The 16,523-nt window shown below is 44.8% G+C and overlaps 1 protein-coding gene across 1 annotated transcript; it reads right to left on the reverse strand.

Moving 5' to 3' along the window:
* Positions 1–3,888: 3,888 nt before the first annotated feature.
* LOC124044219 (NXPE family member 3-like) lies at positions 3,889–15,095 on the reverse strand. The gene is made up of 6 exons (XM_046363786.1): positions 14,792–15,095; positions 13,745–13,924; positions 9,615–10,396; positions 9,396–9,466; positions 5,951–6,172; positions 3,889–5,848 (listed from the first exon to the last, which is right to left on the reverse strand). Exons 2-6 carry the CDS (start codon positions 13,892–13,894, stop codon positions 5,298–5,300), a joined length of 1,776 nt encoding a protein of 591 aa, XP_046219742.1. The 5' UTR covers positions 13,895–13,924; positions 14,792–15,095; the 3' UTR covers positions 3,889–5,297.
* Between the last annotated feature and the right edge of the window lie 1,428 nt (positions 15,096–16,523).

Below are 16,523 nucleotides of genomic sequence, written 5' to 3' on the forward strand. Positions count from 1 at the left end.
CAATTTCAAAGATGTTACTGAGTTACAGTTCATATGAGGAAATCAGTCAATTGAAATAAATTCATTAGGCCCTAATTTATGGATTTCACGACTGAGAATACAGATATGCATCTGTTTGTCACAGATACCTAAACAAAAAAAAGTAGGGGCGTGGATCAGAAAACCAGTCAGTATCTGGTGTAACCACCATGTGCCTCATGCTGCGCGACACATCTCCCTCGCATAGAGTTGATCAGGCTGTTGATTGTGGCCTGTGGAATGTTGTCCCACTCCTCTTCAATGACTGTGCGAAGTTGCTGGATCTTGGCCGGAACTGGAACGCGCTGTAGTACACGTCGATCCAGAGCATCCCAAACATGCTCAATGGGTGAGATGCCTGGTGAGTATGAAGGCCATGGAAGAACTGGGACATTTTCACCTTCGAGGAATACAAATCCTTGCGATATGGGGCTGTGAATTATCATGCTAAAACATGAGGTGATGGAGGTGGATGAATGGCACGACAATGGGTCACAGGATCTCGTCACGGTATCTCTGTGCAATCAAATTGCCATCGATAAAATGCAATTGTATTCGTTGTCCGTAGCTTATGCCTGCCCATACCATAACCCCACCACCTCCATAAGGCACTCTGTTCACAACGTTGATATCAGCAAACTGCTCACCCACATGGCGCCATACACACTGTCTGCCATCTGCCCTGTACAGTTGACACTGGGATATATTCAAGAAGGGCATACTTTTCCAGCGTGACCATCAAAGGTGAGGATTTGCCCACTGAAGTCGCTTACGATGCCCGAACTGCAGTCAGGTCAAGACCCTGGTGAGGACGACGAGCACGCAGATGAGCTTCCCTGAGACGGTTTCTGACAGTTTGTGCAGAAATTCTTTGGTTGTGCAAACCCAGTTTCATCAGCTGTCTCACTGGCTGGTCTCAGATGATCCCGCAGGTGTAGAAGCCGGATGAGGAGGTCCTGGGCTGGCGTGGTTGTGCAGATCACATGTAGGCTATAATCAAATTTGTATTAATGGTATCTCTAAACGTCCCTTTTTCAGGACCCTGTTTTTCAAAGATAATAATCTAAATAACTTCACAGATCTTCATTGTAAAGGGTTTAAACACTGTTTCCCCGCTTGTTCAATGAACCGTAATTAATGAACATGCACCTGTGGAATGGTCGTTAAGACACTAACAGCTTACAGACGGTAGGCAATTAAGGCCACAGTCACTTAGGACACTAAAGATGCCTTTCTACTGATTCTGAAAAATACCAAAAGAAAGATACCCAGGATCCCCGCTCATCTGCGTGAACGTGCTTTAGGCATGCTGCAAGGGGGCATGAGGACTGCAGATGTGGCCAGGTCAATAAATTGCAATGTCCGTACTGTGAGACGCCTAAGACAGCGCTACAGGGAGACAGGACGGCAGTAGACCACGTGTAACAACACCTGCACAGGATCGGTACATCCGAACATCACACCTACGGTACAGGATAGCGGCAATAACAACTGCCCGAGTTACACCAGGAATGCACAATCCCTCCATCAGTGCTCAGGTTCCATGCTCATCTGCCTTAGGCATGCTGCAAGAAGGCATGAGGACTGCAGATGTGGCAATAGGCTGAGAGGCTGGACCGAGGGCTTGTAGGCCTGTTGTAAGGCAGGTCCTCAACAGACATCCCCGGCAACAACGTCGCCTATGGGCACAAACCCACCGTCGCTGGTCGGATCCACGTTTATCGTCAAAGGAATGAGCGTTACATCGAGGCCTGTACTCTGGCGCGGGATCGATTTGGAGGTGGAGGGTCCGTCATGGTCTGTTACAGCACCATCGGACTGAGCTTGTTGTCATTTTAGGCAATCTCAACAACGCGTTACAGGGAAGACATCCCCCTCCCTCATGTATGACAATGCCACCAATCATACTGCTCATTCTGTGCGTGATTTCCTGCAAGACAGGAATGTCAGTGTTCTGCCATGGCCAGCAAAAAGCCCGGATCTCAATCCCATTGAGCACATCTGGGACCTGTTGGATCGGAGGGTGAGAGCTAGGGCCATTCCCCCAGAAATGTCCGGGAACTTACTGTTACTTTTGATTTTGACCCCCCCCTTTGTTCAGGGACACATTATTCATTTTCTGTTAGTCACATGTCTGTGGAACTTGTTCAGTTTATGTCCGTTGTTGAATCTTGTTATGTTCATGCATATATTTACACATGTTAAGTTTATTTTCAGCAAACACAGTTGACAGTGAGAGGATGTTTCTGTTTTTGCTGAGTTTAGGACTCAGTAACAGCAGCCATCTTCCTCCTCTCTGACCTCATCAATGAGGATCCCAGAGATCTCTACATTACCTTAAGGTATGGGTATTAAGGTATGGGTACCATTGTCAAAGGTGAACAGTTCTTTCATTCACATTTACCACAACAACCAAGGTTTGAAGACTGTTGTGTGCACGTTTTGTTAATCATCTGTATATTTATTATTGTGTTTTCAGACTTCAGCCTCCCTACACCGCTGATGAATATAACTGGAAACCCTTTCGATCACCATGTAGTGTAAAATCCTTCTGGCTATGGACACGAAGCATATCAACACATTAACACGTCAGAGGATATACTGATTGAACTTGGAGCTCTGCTGGGAGTTGACCTCATATTTAGATGGTAGAATTGCCCTAAAATCATAATAAACATTGACAACTATATTGTGTTATTCTTGTTATTGTTATGCTGATGTAACGGATGTGAAACGGCTAGCTTAGTTAGCGGTGTGCGCTAAATAGCGTTTCAATCGGTTACGTCACTTGCTCTGAGACCTTGAAGTAGTGTTTCCCCTTGCTCTGCAAGGGCCGTGGCTTTTGTGGAGCGATGGGTAACGATGCTTCGAGGGTGACCGTTGTCGCTGTGTGCAGAAGGTCCCTGGTTCGCGCCCGGGTATGGGCGAGGGGACGGTTTAAAATTATACTGTTACACTGATGAATAATAATAGTGGGGGTGGGGGGGGTTAAAAAACAAACCCCAAAAGGTTATTTGAGGAACCATTAAAGGGGGTTCTTTGAAGAACACTTATATGTAAGGGACATTTTGGTTAAACATCTTTAACGTTTGTATAATGAAAGATCTTTCTAAGACTGTATGGTTTCTGGCATTCCAAAAAGTTCATGCTTGTGTGTGTGTGTGTATGTGTGTGCGACCACACACCATCTGTGCAGACAGCAAAAGGTGCATGCTTGCCCCACTTCAAGGAACCTTTGACCTACTTCAGAGAAATGGCGTCTAGGACAGTTCCTGTTGTTTAGCACCTCACTAGAGGACTAGAATAAGCAGCTGTTGCTACAGAACAAGACAACCAAATTCACAGTCTGTACCCTTTACCGCAATTTCGTCTCGTTCTCCACACATGTACACACCAAGATGCCATGTTTTGCATCTGCTTGCATAAGAAAACTTGATTATACAACGCCTCGGTACTCTTGTCATCGAGCCCTCGACCTTCCACCTCAGAGTGGAGGGTCGACCAGCTTCATTATTGCAATTCTTATTAATAACGTGTGATTGTTTGAGGATTTAACAAAGTCTCTCCTTATTGGTTAGCATTTCCACTACATGTTCTTTTTTTAAAGGCAGTAAATTAGTCTGAATTAACTGTTTCGCTGCCAGACAAGGCTCCGCTGACAACCAGGTGTAGCGGTGATAAGGATTCAGTCCATGGTGCTGAAAAGAAAGCTCTGATGTTGTGACAGCTTTATGTAGGCCCCAACATTTTTGTGTGCACCTGTTGTAGCGCAAGTACTTGTTCAACGAAGACTGATCTTAAGTTCTTCTCATGGACTAGCTAGCTAGTCAGACCTTATCTTCCTTCATAAATAAAACACCAATCACATTATTGCACTTGTTCAATGGGAGATATATTTGAATTGTGGCAAGTTAACACTGTTATGGTAACTGGTAGAAAGTGAGGTAACACTTGGCAATAGCGAAGCTTGGCAAACGGTAACATGTTAAAGCATTCCAGCTGTGGTGTATGGCATAGGCAATAATACTGCTGTAACCGATAGCTACAAAATGGCATCACTTTGAGACTGCCTAACTGGAGTCTTAAAAAGGGTAAACAGTCATATGATAAAAGTTATTCCAAGATTTAAATAATGTCACATTTTGATGTAAACTGTTGCAGAAGTACATGAAAAATAACAGTGGATAAGAAGAATAAAGCCAGTCCTGAAGGAAGGCTGTCTGCTGGTTGATGACCTAGCCGTTTCCATCACCATCTGATTCAGGCCTGTACACTTCTTAATGGATGACAAAAACCAGCAGACAAAGTCCTCAAGGGTTACGTTTCTGAACATCCTTGGACATGGAATACATAGGAAAGCACATGTTTTGGTACAGAACTGAGTTAACAAATATTCATCTGTTCGGTTGTAGGCTAAATTGTGGCGATATGCCTTGGGTATTTCCTAGAGGCCCACACTAAACCAAACTGATTTATTTGACATGACAGCTGGATTCACATTGAGGTTTGTAACCATAAGCCCATTGTTTGGTATTATTTTCCTCACATTTACTTTTGTCAGAATACCTTTGAAACTTTGCTCCCGTTTCTGTATAACCAAACATATTTGATATTTAGAGTGAGAACATCATTAATGCAAGTCTAAAGTACAGGATTTGGCAAATGTGTCATTTTCCATGCATTTGTTATACTGCATTTCCCACTCTCAATCTCCCCTACTGCACTGCAGTAGCCTACATATACTTATTGCACTCTATGGCAGCCGATATTCCATTCAAGTTTTGCAAAAGTGTATTGAACAGAATTAGTTGAAGTCTGTAGTTTAACAATCTGTGAGTCACAATTCAATAACAAGGCTGTTTCCCATAAAACAAACACTGAACGTCAGAAACTATTGCATAAACCTTTTCACACATTTCTTAAAATAATCCTTTGAAACAAGAACCCTTTGAACTGTTGGCCATTCAATTTTAAATACAGCAGGTGGGGGTCAAAGTCAGTAATCTGTTCATAGTTGACTGGTTTAATCAGTCCCGTTGTTTATCTCCCCATCTCTCCTGGTTTATTTGTGACTGTGAGATGGTTGATAAAAACACTAGGTCACTTCACAACAGCAGATCCCATATACAGGAAGCAGGTACACAGCAGATAGGGCTTAGGCTACATCAGGCCATGCTCGCAGTAAACAGGTGAGCTTTGTGATTACACTATAAGTAACTCTTGTAAACATAACCACACTCCCCATCTCGCACAAATTTGTACTCTTTTCCTTTCTCGGGCTAGCTCTTCTCTGGGCATACGTAAGAGAGGATAGTGTCAATCATGTTCTTGACAATGACTGGAGGCGGGTGGAGAGCATGAGGGAGGTGGTGAGCAAGGGTCATCTCCCAGGCATCCACCAGCAAGACATCCAGACCCTTGAACATGGCCCTGAGCACACCGTCCAGCTGTACTGAGAACCAGTCACTATTGTACAGGCTCACCTCTGGGTCCAGGGCTTGGAGGTTGGCTGAACGCACCACTATCAGGGTCCCCGGAGCCCGGTCCAGAAGCCGCACCACTGCCCGTCGAATGTGGCGTAGCCTGCGTATGTAGACCTCTACAGGGAAGGTGCTAAAATGGGCCCAAACACTGAGGACCACCACGGTATCTGGGCCTCCCGCCAGGCCGTCCAGCTCGTTAGCTACATAGCGCATCTCACTGGCAATGACAGTGGAGAAGCGTATTGGAGGACCGTGACAGCGGTATCTCAGCAGGATGTTGTGGGTGCTGTCCACTGCCATAAAAGGCCCCACATTCCTAGGACTGTGAAGGTTGAACTCCTTCAGCTCTGTGATAACGAGGAAGTTGGACAAACAGAACAGAGAGTTAGAATGCACACGAGACAATGCACAGTGATTGATGTCATTGGACTTTAGCAGACAGCACTCACCTGGGACAAAGGCATTGAGGTACTCAAACCACTGTCTAGCAGTGGAATCTCCATACATGTACACCACCTTGCCCTTCAGACACTGAGTAATGGCAGAAGAGTCGTTAAACTGATGCATTGCGACACCACCCAGCGCTCGCCATGACCCTTGGAAGTAATACCCAGATGGAGTGACCCTGATAGGCTCCGCTCTCACACTGCTGCTCTCCATCTCTGGTTTGTCTGAAAGAGGAGCCAGCATGATGCGCTAGCTAACATAACCTTACAAGTACAATGCCTTCAAAGTATTCACACCACTTAACAAAATGTGGAATAAGTTACGTTCCAGCCTGATTTCAAAATGGATTACATGGGGGGGGGGTTCTCACCCATTTACACAGGCGGCAGGTAGCCCAGTGGTTAGAGCAGATAGCCCAGTGGTTAGAGCAGGTAGCCCAGTGGTTAGAGCAGGTAGCCCAGTGGTTAGAGCGTTGGACTTGTAACCGAAATGTTGCATGAACCCCGAGCTAACAAGGTAAAAATATGTTGTTCTGCCAGTTAAGGCAATTAAGTCAATGTTCCTAGGCCGTCATTGAAAATAAGAATTTGTTCTTAACTGACTTGCCTAGTTTAGGTTATTGTCCTACTGAAAGGTGAATTAGTCACCCAGTGTCTGGTGGAAAGACTGAACCAGGTTTTCCTCTAGGATTTTGCCTGTGCTTAGCTCCATTCAGTTATTTTTTTAAATCCTGTAACTCCCCAATTACAAGCATACCCATAACATGAAGCAGCCACCACTATGCTTGAAAATATGAAGAGTGGTACTCAGTAATTTGTTGTAGTGGATTTGTATTCAGGACAAAAAGTGTATTGCTTTGCCATGTTTTTTGCAGTATTACTTTAGTGCCTTGTTGCAAACAGGATGTATGTGCATGCTTCCTTCTTCTCACTCAGTCATCTTCAGTTCTCTCCTGTCACACCCATTAAACTCTGTAACTGTTTTCAATTTACCATTGGCCTCAAGGTGAAATACTCAAGTGGTTTCCTTCCTCTCTGGACAACTGAGTTAGGAAGGACGTCTGTATCTTTGTAGTGACTGGGTGTATTGATATACCATCCAAAGTGTAATTAACACCATGCTCAAAGGGATTTTGAATGTCTGCTCCCCCCCCCCTACTTTCTTTTTTAAACCCATCTACCAATAGGTACCCTTCTTTATGCAAGGAATTAGAAAACCGCACGCCCGACTGCATGCACCCGCAGGCCCGACTAGCATCACCACCCTGGATGATTCCGACCTATAATATTTGGACATCTATAAGTACCTAGGTGTCTGGCTAGACTGTAAACTCTCCTTCCAGACTCATATCAAACATCTCCAATCCAAAATCAAATCTAGAGTCGGCTTTATATTCCGCAACAAAGCCTCCTTCACTCACGCCGCCAAACTTACCCTAGTAAAACGGACTATCCTACCGATCCTCGACTTCGGCGATGTCATCTACAAAATAGCTTCCAATACTCTACTCAGCAAACTGAATGCAGTTTATCACAGTGAAATCTGTTTTGTCACTAAAGCACCTTATACCACCCACCACTGCAACATGTATGCTCTAGTCAGCTGGCCCTCGCTACATATTCGTCGCCAGACCCACTGGCTCCAGGTCATCTACAAGTCCATGCTAGGTAAAGCTCCGCCTTATCTCAGTTCACTGGTCACGATGGCAACACCACCCGTAGCACGCGCTCCAGCAAGTGTATCTCACTGATCATCCCTAAAGCCAACACCTCATTTGGCCGTCTTTCCTTCCAGTTCTCTGCTGCCTGTGACTGGAACTAATTGCAAAAATCGCTGAAGTTGGAGACTTTTATTTCCCTCACCAACTTCAAACATCTGCTATCTGAGCAGCTAACCGATCACTGCAGCAGTACATAGTGCAGCAGTACATAGTCCAACGGTAAATAGCCCACCCAATTTACCTACCTCATCCCCATACTGTTTTTATTTATTTACTTTTCTGCTCTTTTGCACACCAGTATCTCTACCTGCACATGACCATCTGATCATTTATCACTCCAGTGTTAATCTGCTAAATTGTAATTATTCGCCTACCTCCTCATGCCTTTTACACACAATGTATATATACTCTCTTTTTCTACTGTGTTAATTACTTGTTTATTGTTTACTCCATGTGTAACTCTGTGTTGTCTGTTCACACTGCTATGCTTTATCTTGGCCAGGTCGCAGTTGTAAATGAGAACTTGTTCTCAACTAGCCTACCTGGTTAAATAAAGGTGTTCTCAACTGGCCTACCTGGTTAAATAAAGGTGTTCTCAACTAGCCTACCTGGTTAAATAAAGGTGTTCTCAACTAGCCTACCTGGTTAAATAAAGGTGTTCAACTAGCCTACCTGGTTAAATAAAGGTGTTCTCAACTAGCCTACCTGGTTAAATAAAGGTGAAAAAAAGGAAAAAAAGTTGTGTGTAGGCCAGTGACAAAAAAAGCTAAATTCTATTAATTTTAAATTCAGGATTTAACACAACAAAATGTGGGAGAAGTCAAAGGGTGTGAATACTTTCTAAAGGCACTGTAGATTGATACAAAACACACATAAATACTGCATACCCACAAATCCAGTACAAAACTGATTATAAACTGGGTGGTTCAAGCACTGAATGCTGATTTGCTGACAGCCGTGGTATATCAGACCATATACCATAGGTATGACAAAACATGTTTTTACTGCTCTAATCAATTAGGCACCTCGGGGGTTTGTGGTATATTGCCAATATACCACGGCTAAGAGCTGTATCCAGGTACTCACTCCATGTTGCGTCATGGTTAAGAACAGTCCTTAGCCGTGGTGTATTGGCCAAATACCACACCTTCTCTGGCCTTATTGCTTAAGCATACCATGCAATAGCATGCAGATCAAAAACAACAGTGTCCCAAAACATAGCCCTGGGGTACCCCTTGTCTGTCGATAGTCAGCTTGGATAGTCACACAAGGGGTTCCCAGGGCTCTGTGCTGGTGCAGCTCTTTTTCCTCATTTGCATGCACTCACTTGGTATGCTGGTTTTTCATTACACTTTCCAACAAATCCTAAACCTCCCACCTAGCCAACAGATAAACCCGCTTTCTTACAGCTGCACTAGGATTGGACAGCATTCCTGTGTATATTAAGACACTGCGGAGCCGGCGCAAGATATGGCTCAGAAAATGTACCAAGCAGTCATTCAATCTTCTTGGTGTAACAGTTGGGATAATGGGACAGTTCAGTGTACAATGCATTTCTCATCCCTGGATTGAGCGCCGGCTCCGCAGTGTCTTAACATCTACAAGAATGCTGTCCGACCCTAGTGCAGCTGTAAGAAAGCGGGTCAGATCTGCTGGCTACCTCCCACCCTACAAACAACCACACGGATGCACACTAGCATGCGTGCAGCCTCCCCTTGCTGTCTTACCTTTCTTCTCAGGCTGCACAATGACACTGTCAGACCCGGAAGCATGAACACGGACTTTGATGTTTACACCACTGAGAAAAATCAAACAGACTTATTTTGTTTAAAAAAAATCATACACCCGAAACAAACCTTGTAATGGTACATGTTACTAGCTAAGGCACAACTACTACATAGGTCTAACATACAGTCCTCACATACTCTCATCTACCACTCACTAACCTCTGGAAGAGCAGTGACTCTTTGTTGGTGAGCAGGTGTTTTTGGTAGCCTCCTTTGGCGTGGTTGATCCGCGTGTCACAGCTGAGCAGTTTGGGCTTGTAGCAGTACCATGGTTCACCTGTGTGAGGGTCCGTGTAATTGCACAGCGGCTGCCGGGTGGTTGGCAGGCACAGGTTGCACACGGTGGTCTCAGACAGGAATCCAGAGCGGAACAGACTCTTGAAGAAGACACGGTCGGGATGTTCCTCTCGTAACCGACGCAGCACAGCAACTGCCTCACTAGGATGGACCAGTGTCACCTCTACCCGTACAGACCCCTCCCATAGTAACGGGAACACGGCTGAGTAGAGCCCATTCTGGTGGTCCAGCACCTGTCCTGCAACACCCGCCCCCAACTCTGGGGAATGCAGCCGGGCCAGCAGGAAGTCCCCACCGTGACGCTTGGGACGCCCCTGGAAGTCATGCATATGGACTAGCGCCTCTAGCTGATCCCCCACATGCCACTCTCTCCCACCCCCTCCTGGCAGGATTGCAAACAGGCTGTGTGCAGGGTCGCTGGTCTGCCGCAGGGGTCTAGGCGTCAGCCGAGGCTGAGGCTCTGGCCATGCGATGGACTCCAGGAGGTAACGCTGCTCCAGAGCCTCCTCGGCTGAGGGCTCCAGGCCCAGGTGACCACAGTAGCTCCGGTTGTGATCCACAGGAGGTTGTTCCTCTGGGGTGAAGGCTGAATGAATGCTGCTCTGGAACTGGTAGAGTGTCGACACTGTTTGGCAGTTGAGCTTCTGCAGAGGAGAAGAGGAAAGGTCACCAAGAGGGAGGGTAGTAATGGAGGATGGTGATTAAATGACACACCCCCCCTCAGAGAGAAACACAGCTTCATGTGAGCTCTCACATTTTTCAACATGTTTTTTTTTCACAAAAGGATAGCTTTCAAGTTAGATAAACTTGGATTTTTCAGCAGGTACATATGCAGAAGAACAGCATCTAGTAAAGATCTAGTAAAGATGAGGTCGAGCGTATTGCCTGCCTTGTGAGTAGGGGGGGGGGGGGGGTGAGAGGGTGAGGTCAAAAGAGGAGAGGAGTGGAAAGAAGGAGGCAGAGAGGAATGAGTCAAAGGTAGACGTGGGGAGGTTAAAGTCGCCCAGAACTGTGAGAGGTGAGCCGTCCTCAGGAAAGGAGCTTATTAAGGCATCAAGCTCATTGATGAACTCTCCGAGGGAACCTGGAGGGCGATAAACGATAAGGATGTTAAGCTTGAAAGGGCTGGTAACTGTGATAGCATGGAATTCAAAGGAGGCGATAGACAGATGGGTAAGGGGAGAAAGAGAGAATGACCACTTGGGAGAGATGAGGATCCCGGTGCCACCACCCCGCTGACCAGAAGCTCTCGGGGTGTGCGAGAACACGTGGGCGGACGAAGAGAGAGCAGTGGGAGTAGCAGTGTTATCTGTGGTGATCCATGTTTCCGTCAGTGCCAAGAAGTCGAGGGACTGGAGGGAGGCATAGGCTGAGATGAACTCTGCCTTGTTGGCCGCAGATCGGCAGTTCCAGAGGCTACCGGAGACCTGGAACTCCACGTGGGTCGTGCGCGCTGGGACCACCAGATTAGGGTGGCCGCAGCCACGCGGTGTGGAGCGTTTGTATGGTCTGTGCAGAGAGGAGAGAACAGGGATAGACAGACACATAGTTGACAGGCTACAGAAGAGGCTACGCTAATGCAAAGGAGATTGGAATGACAAGTAGACTACACGTAATATAATAATCTCGAATGTTCAGAAAGTTAAGCTTACGTAGCAAGAATCTTATTGACTAAAATGGTTAAAATGATACAGTACTGCTGAAGTAGGCTAGCTGGCAGTGGCTGCGTTGTTGACACTACACTAATCAAGTCGTTCCGTTGAGTGTAGTAGTTTCTACAGTGCTGCTATTTGGGGGCTAGCTGGCTAGCTAGCAGTGTTGTATACGTTACGTTGCGTTAAAAGAACGACAATAGCTGGCTAGCTAACCTAGAAAGTCGCTCTAGACTACACAATTATCTTTGATACGAAGATGGCTATGTAGCTAGCTATGTAGCTAGCTACGATCAAACAAATCAAACCGTTGTACTGTAATGAAATGAAATGAAAATGTGATACTACCTGTGGAGCGAAGCGGAATGCGACCGGGTTGTTGAGTTCTATTCGGAAGACGTTGGCTAGCTAGCAGTGTCTCCTACGTTAAGGACGACAAATAGCTGGCTAGCTAACCTCGGTAAATTAAGATAATCACTCTAAGACTACACACTCTAAACTACACAATTATTTACATTTACATTTAAGTCATTTAGCAGACGCTCTTATCCAGAGCGACTTACAAATTGGTGCATTCACCTTATGACATCGAGTGGAACAGTCACTTTACAATAGTGCATCTAAATCTTAAAGGGGGGGGGGTGAGAGGGATTACTTATCCTATCCTAGGTATTATCTTGGATACGAAGACAGCAAAGACAACTATGTAGCTAGCTAACACTACACTAATCAAGTCGTTCAGTTGAGTGTAATAGTTTCTACAGCAACTTGTTTTGATACAGTCTTATACTCAGCTGTCCCCTCCCTTTCTTAGTGTCCTACAAGCTTTCTCTACCCTTAACCTTGTTCTGAACACCTCAAAAACAAAGGTCATGTGGTTTGGTAAGAAAAATGCCCCTCCACCCATAGGTGTCATTACTACCTCTGAGGGTTTAGAGCTTGAGGTAGTCACCTCATACAAGTACTTGGGAGTATGGCTCGGTGGTGCAATGTCCTTCTCTCAGCACATATCAAAGCTGCAGGCTAAAGTTAAATCTAGACTTGGTTTCCTCTATTGTAATCGCTACTCTTTCACCCCAGCTGCCAAACCAACCCTGATTCAGATGACCATCCTACCCATGCAAGATTATGGAGACATAATTTACAGATCAGAACGGTAAGGGTGCTCTTGAGCGGCTAGATGTTCTTTACCATTCGGCCATCAGATTTGCCACCAATGCTCCTTACAGGACACATCATCGCACTCTATACTCCTCTGTAAACTGGTCATCTCCCACTGGTTGATGCTTATTTATAAAACCCTCTTAGGCCTCACTCACCCCTATCTGGGATATCTACTGCAGTCCTCATCCTCCACATTCAACACCCGTTCAGTCACATTCTGTTAAAGGTCCCCAAAGCACACACATCCCTGGGTCGCTCCTCTTTTCAGTTCGCTGCAGCTAGCGACTGGAACGAGCTGCAACAAACACTGAAACTGGACAGTTATCTCAATCTCTTCATTCAAAGACTCAATCATGGACACACTTACTGACAGTTGTGGCTGCTTGTGTGATGTATTGTTGTCTCTACCTTCGTGCCCTTTGTGCTGTTGTCTGTGCCCAATAATGTTTGTACCATGTTTTTGTGCTGCTACCATGCTGTGTTGTCATGCTACCATGCTGTGTTGTCATGTGTTGCTGCCTTGCTATATTGCTGTCTTAGGTCTTTATGTAGTGTTGTCTCTCTTGTTGTGATGTGTGTTTTGTCCTATATTTATATTGTATTTATTTTTTATCCCAGGCCCCTGTCCCCCCACAGGAGGCCGTCTGCCTTTTGGAAGGCAGCAGTCACTGTAAATAAGAATTAGTTCTTAACTGACTTTCCTAGTTAAATAAAAGGTTAAATTAAAGAAATGTGGGAGAAAGGAAGAAACATCAAAGCACATTTCACTGCTGAAGTGGTTGTTCAGCTTATAGGCCTATCACGGTTCCATTTGGTTGACATTGTCCTTAATATGATTGCTAATGATAAACAACACATTCATCACAAAGGGGAAACGGAGTAAAGAAACAATAGAAGAGGTAGTGAAAAGGAAGGGAGTTTGAGTGTTAACTAGATGGTTTCATAAGGAAAACAACTGTTTTTTTTTCTCTCTCTCTCTCCTCCACAATAGAGCTAGAGTTCCTCAAGCGCCAGCTGAAAAAAAGAACTGAGCCCCTCCGCACTTAGAAATAGGGAAGACAAGAGCTGTGGTGATCCTTCAGAATGATTTGTCCAACCCCCACTCCCTCCAATCAGAACGCTTACTAGAGCAACTCCAACAAACATACCTTTCTCCCCTTCCCCTCCCCTCCTCACCTCAAGAGTGTGAATGTTGCGCAACAGGAAGATGATTCCAGACAGGGCCAGAAAAAAGAAGATAGGGGTGTATTTGGACAGGTTCTTCCAAACAGTGCCTCCTTTCTGCCTCCCATGATCAGGCCCAGTCTCACGGTCTGATGTCACCATGGCAACGGTGTCATGCCACTACCAGTCCCCCTGATATAAGCAGTCAGAAAGGAGTCAGAAGCAAACAGTGAGGAAGTGTTTGCATTTACATTGAGCATGGAACCCTAAGGTTAACAATTCAGATTTCCTGTTTTATGAAGCACTTACTTTGACCTCACATTTAATTATAAGCAATCTACAGTCAGAAAGGGAAAGCACTTGCAGAGTCATACATCATTGAACTGTTAGCTCTGGGGTGGAGAATCCAGGTTCATTTGAGGTAATATCTTGGTATCCCAACATTCAGTACACTACTCAAACCTACGAGCCAGCGGTATAGTTCACAATGCACTTTACAGTTACTACTGCTGCAGCAATGTCCAGCCAGTAAGTTAATGCTTTGTTCAGGCAACAACAAAAAAAAATCTGTATCACGAGTGTGCTGCTCTGTTTTAAGATTTGTAATCTACTTCTTCTGGAACAGCCAGCCATAGGACTGCTAACTATGTCTATACCGGGCAGACCATGCAATGATTTGCCTTTATTAGTCCATGCTACCTGCAGTTGGCTTCATACTCTAGCATTGGTACTAACCTACCACCACGGTCCGTGGATCGTTTTTCACAAACACATTTATCAGTAACAAAAAAATAGACAGTGATGTCAACAGATGGAGGGCAGAACGGACTGTCTACTTTAGATGCAGTGTTTGCTCTGCTGCACGTCATAGCTGTATAGAGGAACAAATATAAATATATGTTTTTGTTAACCATCAAGCTAACAACTGTAATATTCTTAGCAGCTAGCGTTAGCCAATACGATTTCTGTGTTGACTCTTCTAGCTAGCCAGCTAGCAAGCTTGCTTGCTTGTACATGCACATATCTGACGTGAGATAGCGAAATATGGCAAATGCTTACTTAGTTGAAACAGAAAGTTGCGTTGCTAGAGATGATCTCACTGTCACTCGACGTGCCTTCGTGCGGCTCTGCCAAACATACCATCTGCTGTGATTATACCAATCATATTCATGGTCACCACTGCGCGTATCAGCTCATTGTGTCGTTTTACGAATCTGTCAGATTTCAGAGCGAGATTCATCCGTTTACATTTTTGATGAAGGATATAACATCGTCTTCCGGAGAGTTGCAGTGCTGTAGATATGACAGAACGTCACCTTAATAACATCATATCAGTACAAAGCCCTCCCCTTTTTGACTAGGCTTAAAGCACATATACTGGAAGTCAAGTGTAGCATGTTATTTTTATACCTTAGTGGTGGAGACCACGTGTTTTTTTGTTCTGCGAGTTTATTTGACCCAGCATGCCGCTATTTTGGTTGTTAGAATATACAAATGATGCCGTTGCTTTTATCCATGTAAACTGAACTGTAGGTTGGCTGGCCTTCAATGGATGTTATTCAATTATGTATAATATTACTGACTGCTGATCTGGGTTATACTGTCACCATGGGGCATCAGTGAAAATGAAGAATGAGTGCTTTCACAGACGGACCCAGAAAGTGATCCCGTATAACGGTCCCGTTATATTTATTTAATTGTCGCACAGAAAAGGCAACGAGGCACATCGGGTGATGGTTTAGATGGAGTTGGGGTAATATACGTTTGGTGTTTAAGGGGTTTGGAATTGGCCTGAGGAGGGTTGTGGTCTGTGAAAGGGAGATACAAGAAGAAAGGGGACAGATAAAATACACACAGATACACAAAGTGAGCATGACAGTCAAGGAAGAGTCAGGTGACCAAAGATGGAGGGTAAAAAACATGCGTAGACATAGGGGTCGAAATAAATTAAGGTTAAAGTTAGATTAACGCCTCGATCTCACCGACAGTGATATGCATTTCGGGACGCCAAAACTACATTCATTTCCAGTGGAACGCTGCGTTTGCCTTGCAGCATTGCGTTGCGGAGGCAGTGCGTTCTGTGTGGTGCAAATGTTGGGATTTATCGAACGTATTCGTCAAACTGTATGTGTTGACGGCTTGACAGAAATGGTAGCAGAAGGTGGATGTTGAGCCTTTGCTGCACACATATCCAGATTATGCTACTGTAGGCACCGTACCATTTTGCCCCAAAACAATGTCGGTGTGATCGAGGCTTGTTAGGTTTCAGTATAAAAGTGACTTCAGAAAATATTCACACCCCTTGACTTTTCACACATTTTGTTGTGTTACAGCCTGAATTTAAAATGGATTAAATTGAGAATTGTTTGTAGAAATGTTTACAAAATGAAAAGCTGAAATGTCTTGAGTCAATACGTATTCCACACCTTTGTTATGGCCTAAATAAGTTCAGGAGTAAACATGTGCTTAACAAGTCACATATATGACATGGACTCATTCTGAGTGAAATAAGTGTTTAACATGATTTTTGAATGACAACCTCATCTCTGTATCCCACACATACAATTATCTGTAAGGTTCCTCAGTTATGCAGTGAATTTCAAACAGATTCAACCACAAAGACCCGGGAGATTTTCCAATGCTTTGCAAAGATGGGCCCGGCTGTTTTGGTATGTTTTTGTTGTTGCAGATATTGAATATCCCTTTGAGTATGGTGACGTTATCAATTACACTTTGGATGGTGTATCAATTCACCCAGTCACTACAAAGATACAGGCGTCCTTCCTAACTA

Source organism: Oncorhynchus gorbuscha, linkage group LG09 (assembly GCF_021184085.1).
Source record: "Oncorhynchus gorbuscha isolate QuinsamMale2020 ecotype Even-year linkage group LG09, OgorEven_v1.0, whole genome shotgun sequence".
Lineage (NCBI taxonomy): Eukaryota > Metazoa > Chordata > Actinopteri > Salmoniformes > Salmonidae > Oncorhynchus > Oncorhynchus gorbuscha.

Bases quoted from the DNA above. Each gene is read 5' to 3' on its own strand.
- LOC124044219 (XM_046363786.1), bottom strand. From the start codon at position 13,894: ATGGTGACATCAGACCGTGAGACTGGGCCTGATCATGGGAGGCAGAAA. The intron at 6,173-9,395 runs GTAAGACAGCAA...CTCCTCTTTCAG, and splicing joins TGTGCAGCCTGAGAAGAAAG to ACAAACCAGAGATGGAGAGC. The intron at 5,849-5,950 runs GTGAGTGCTGTC...TCGTTATCACAG, and splicing joins CCTCAATGCCTTTGTCCCAG to AGCTGAAGGAGTTCAACCTT.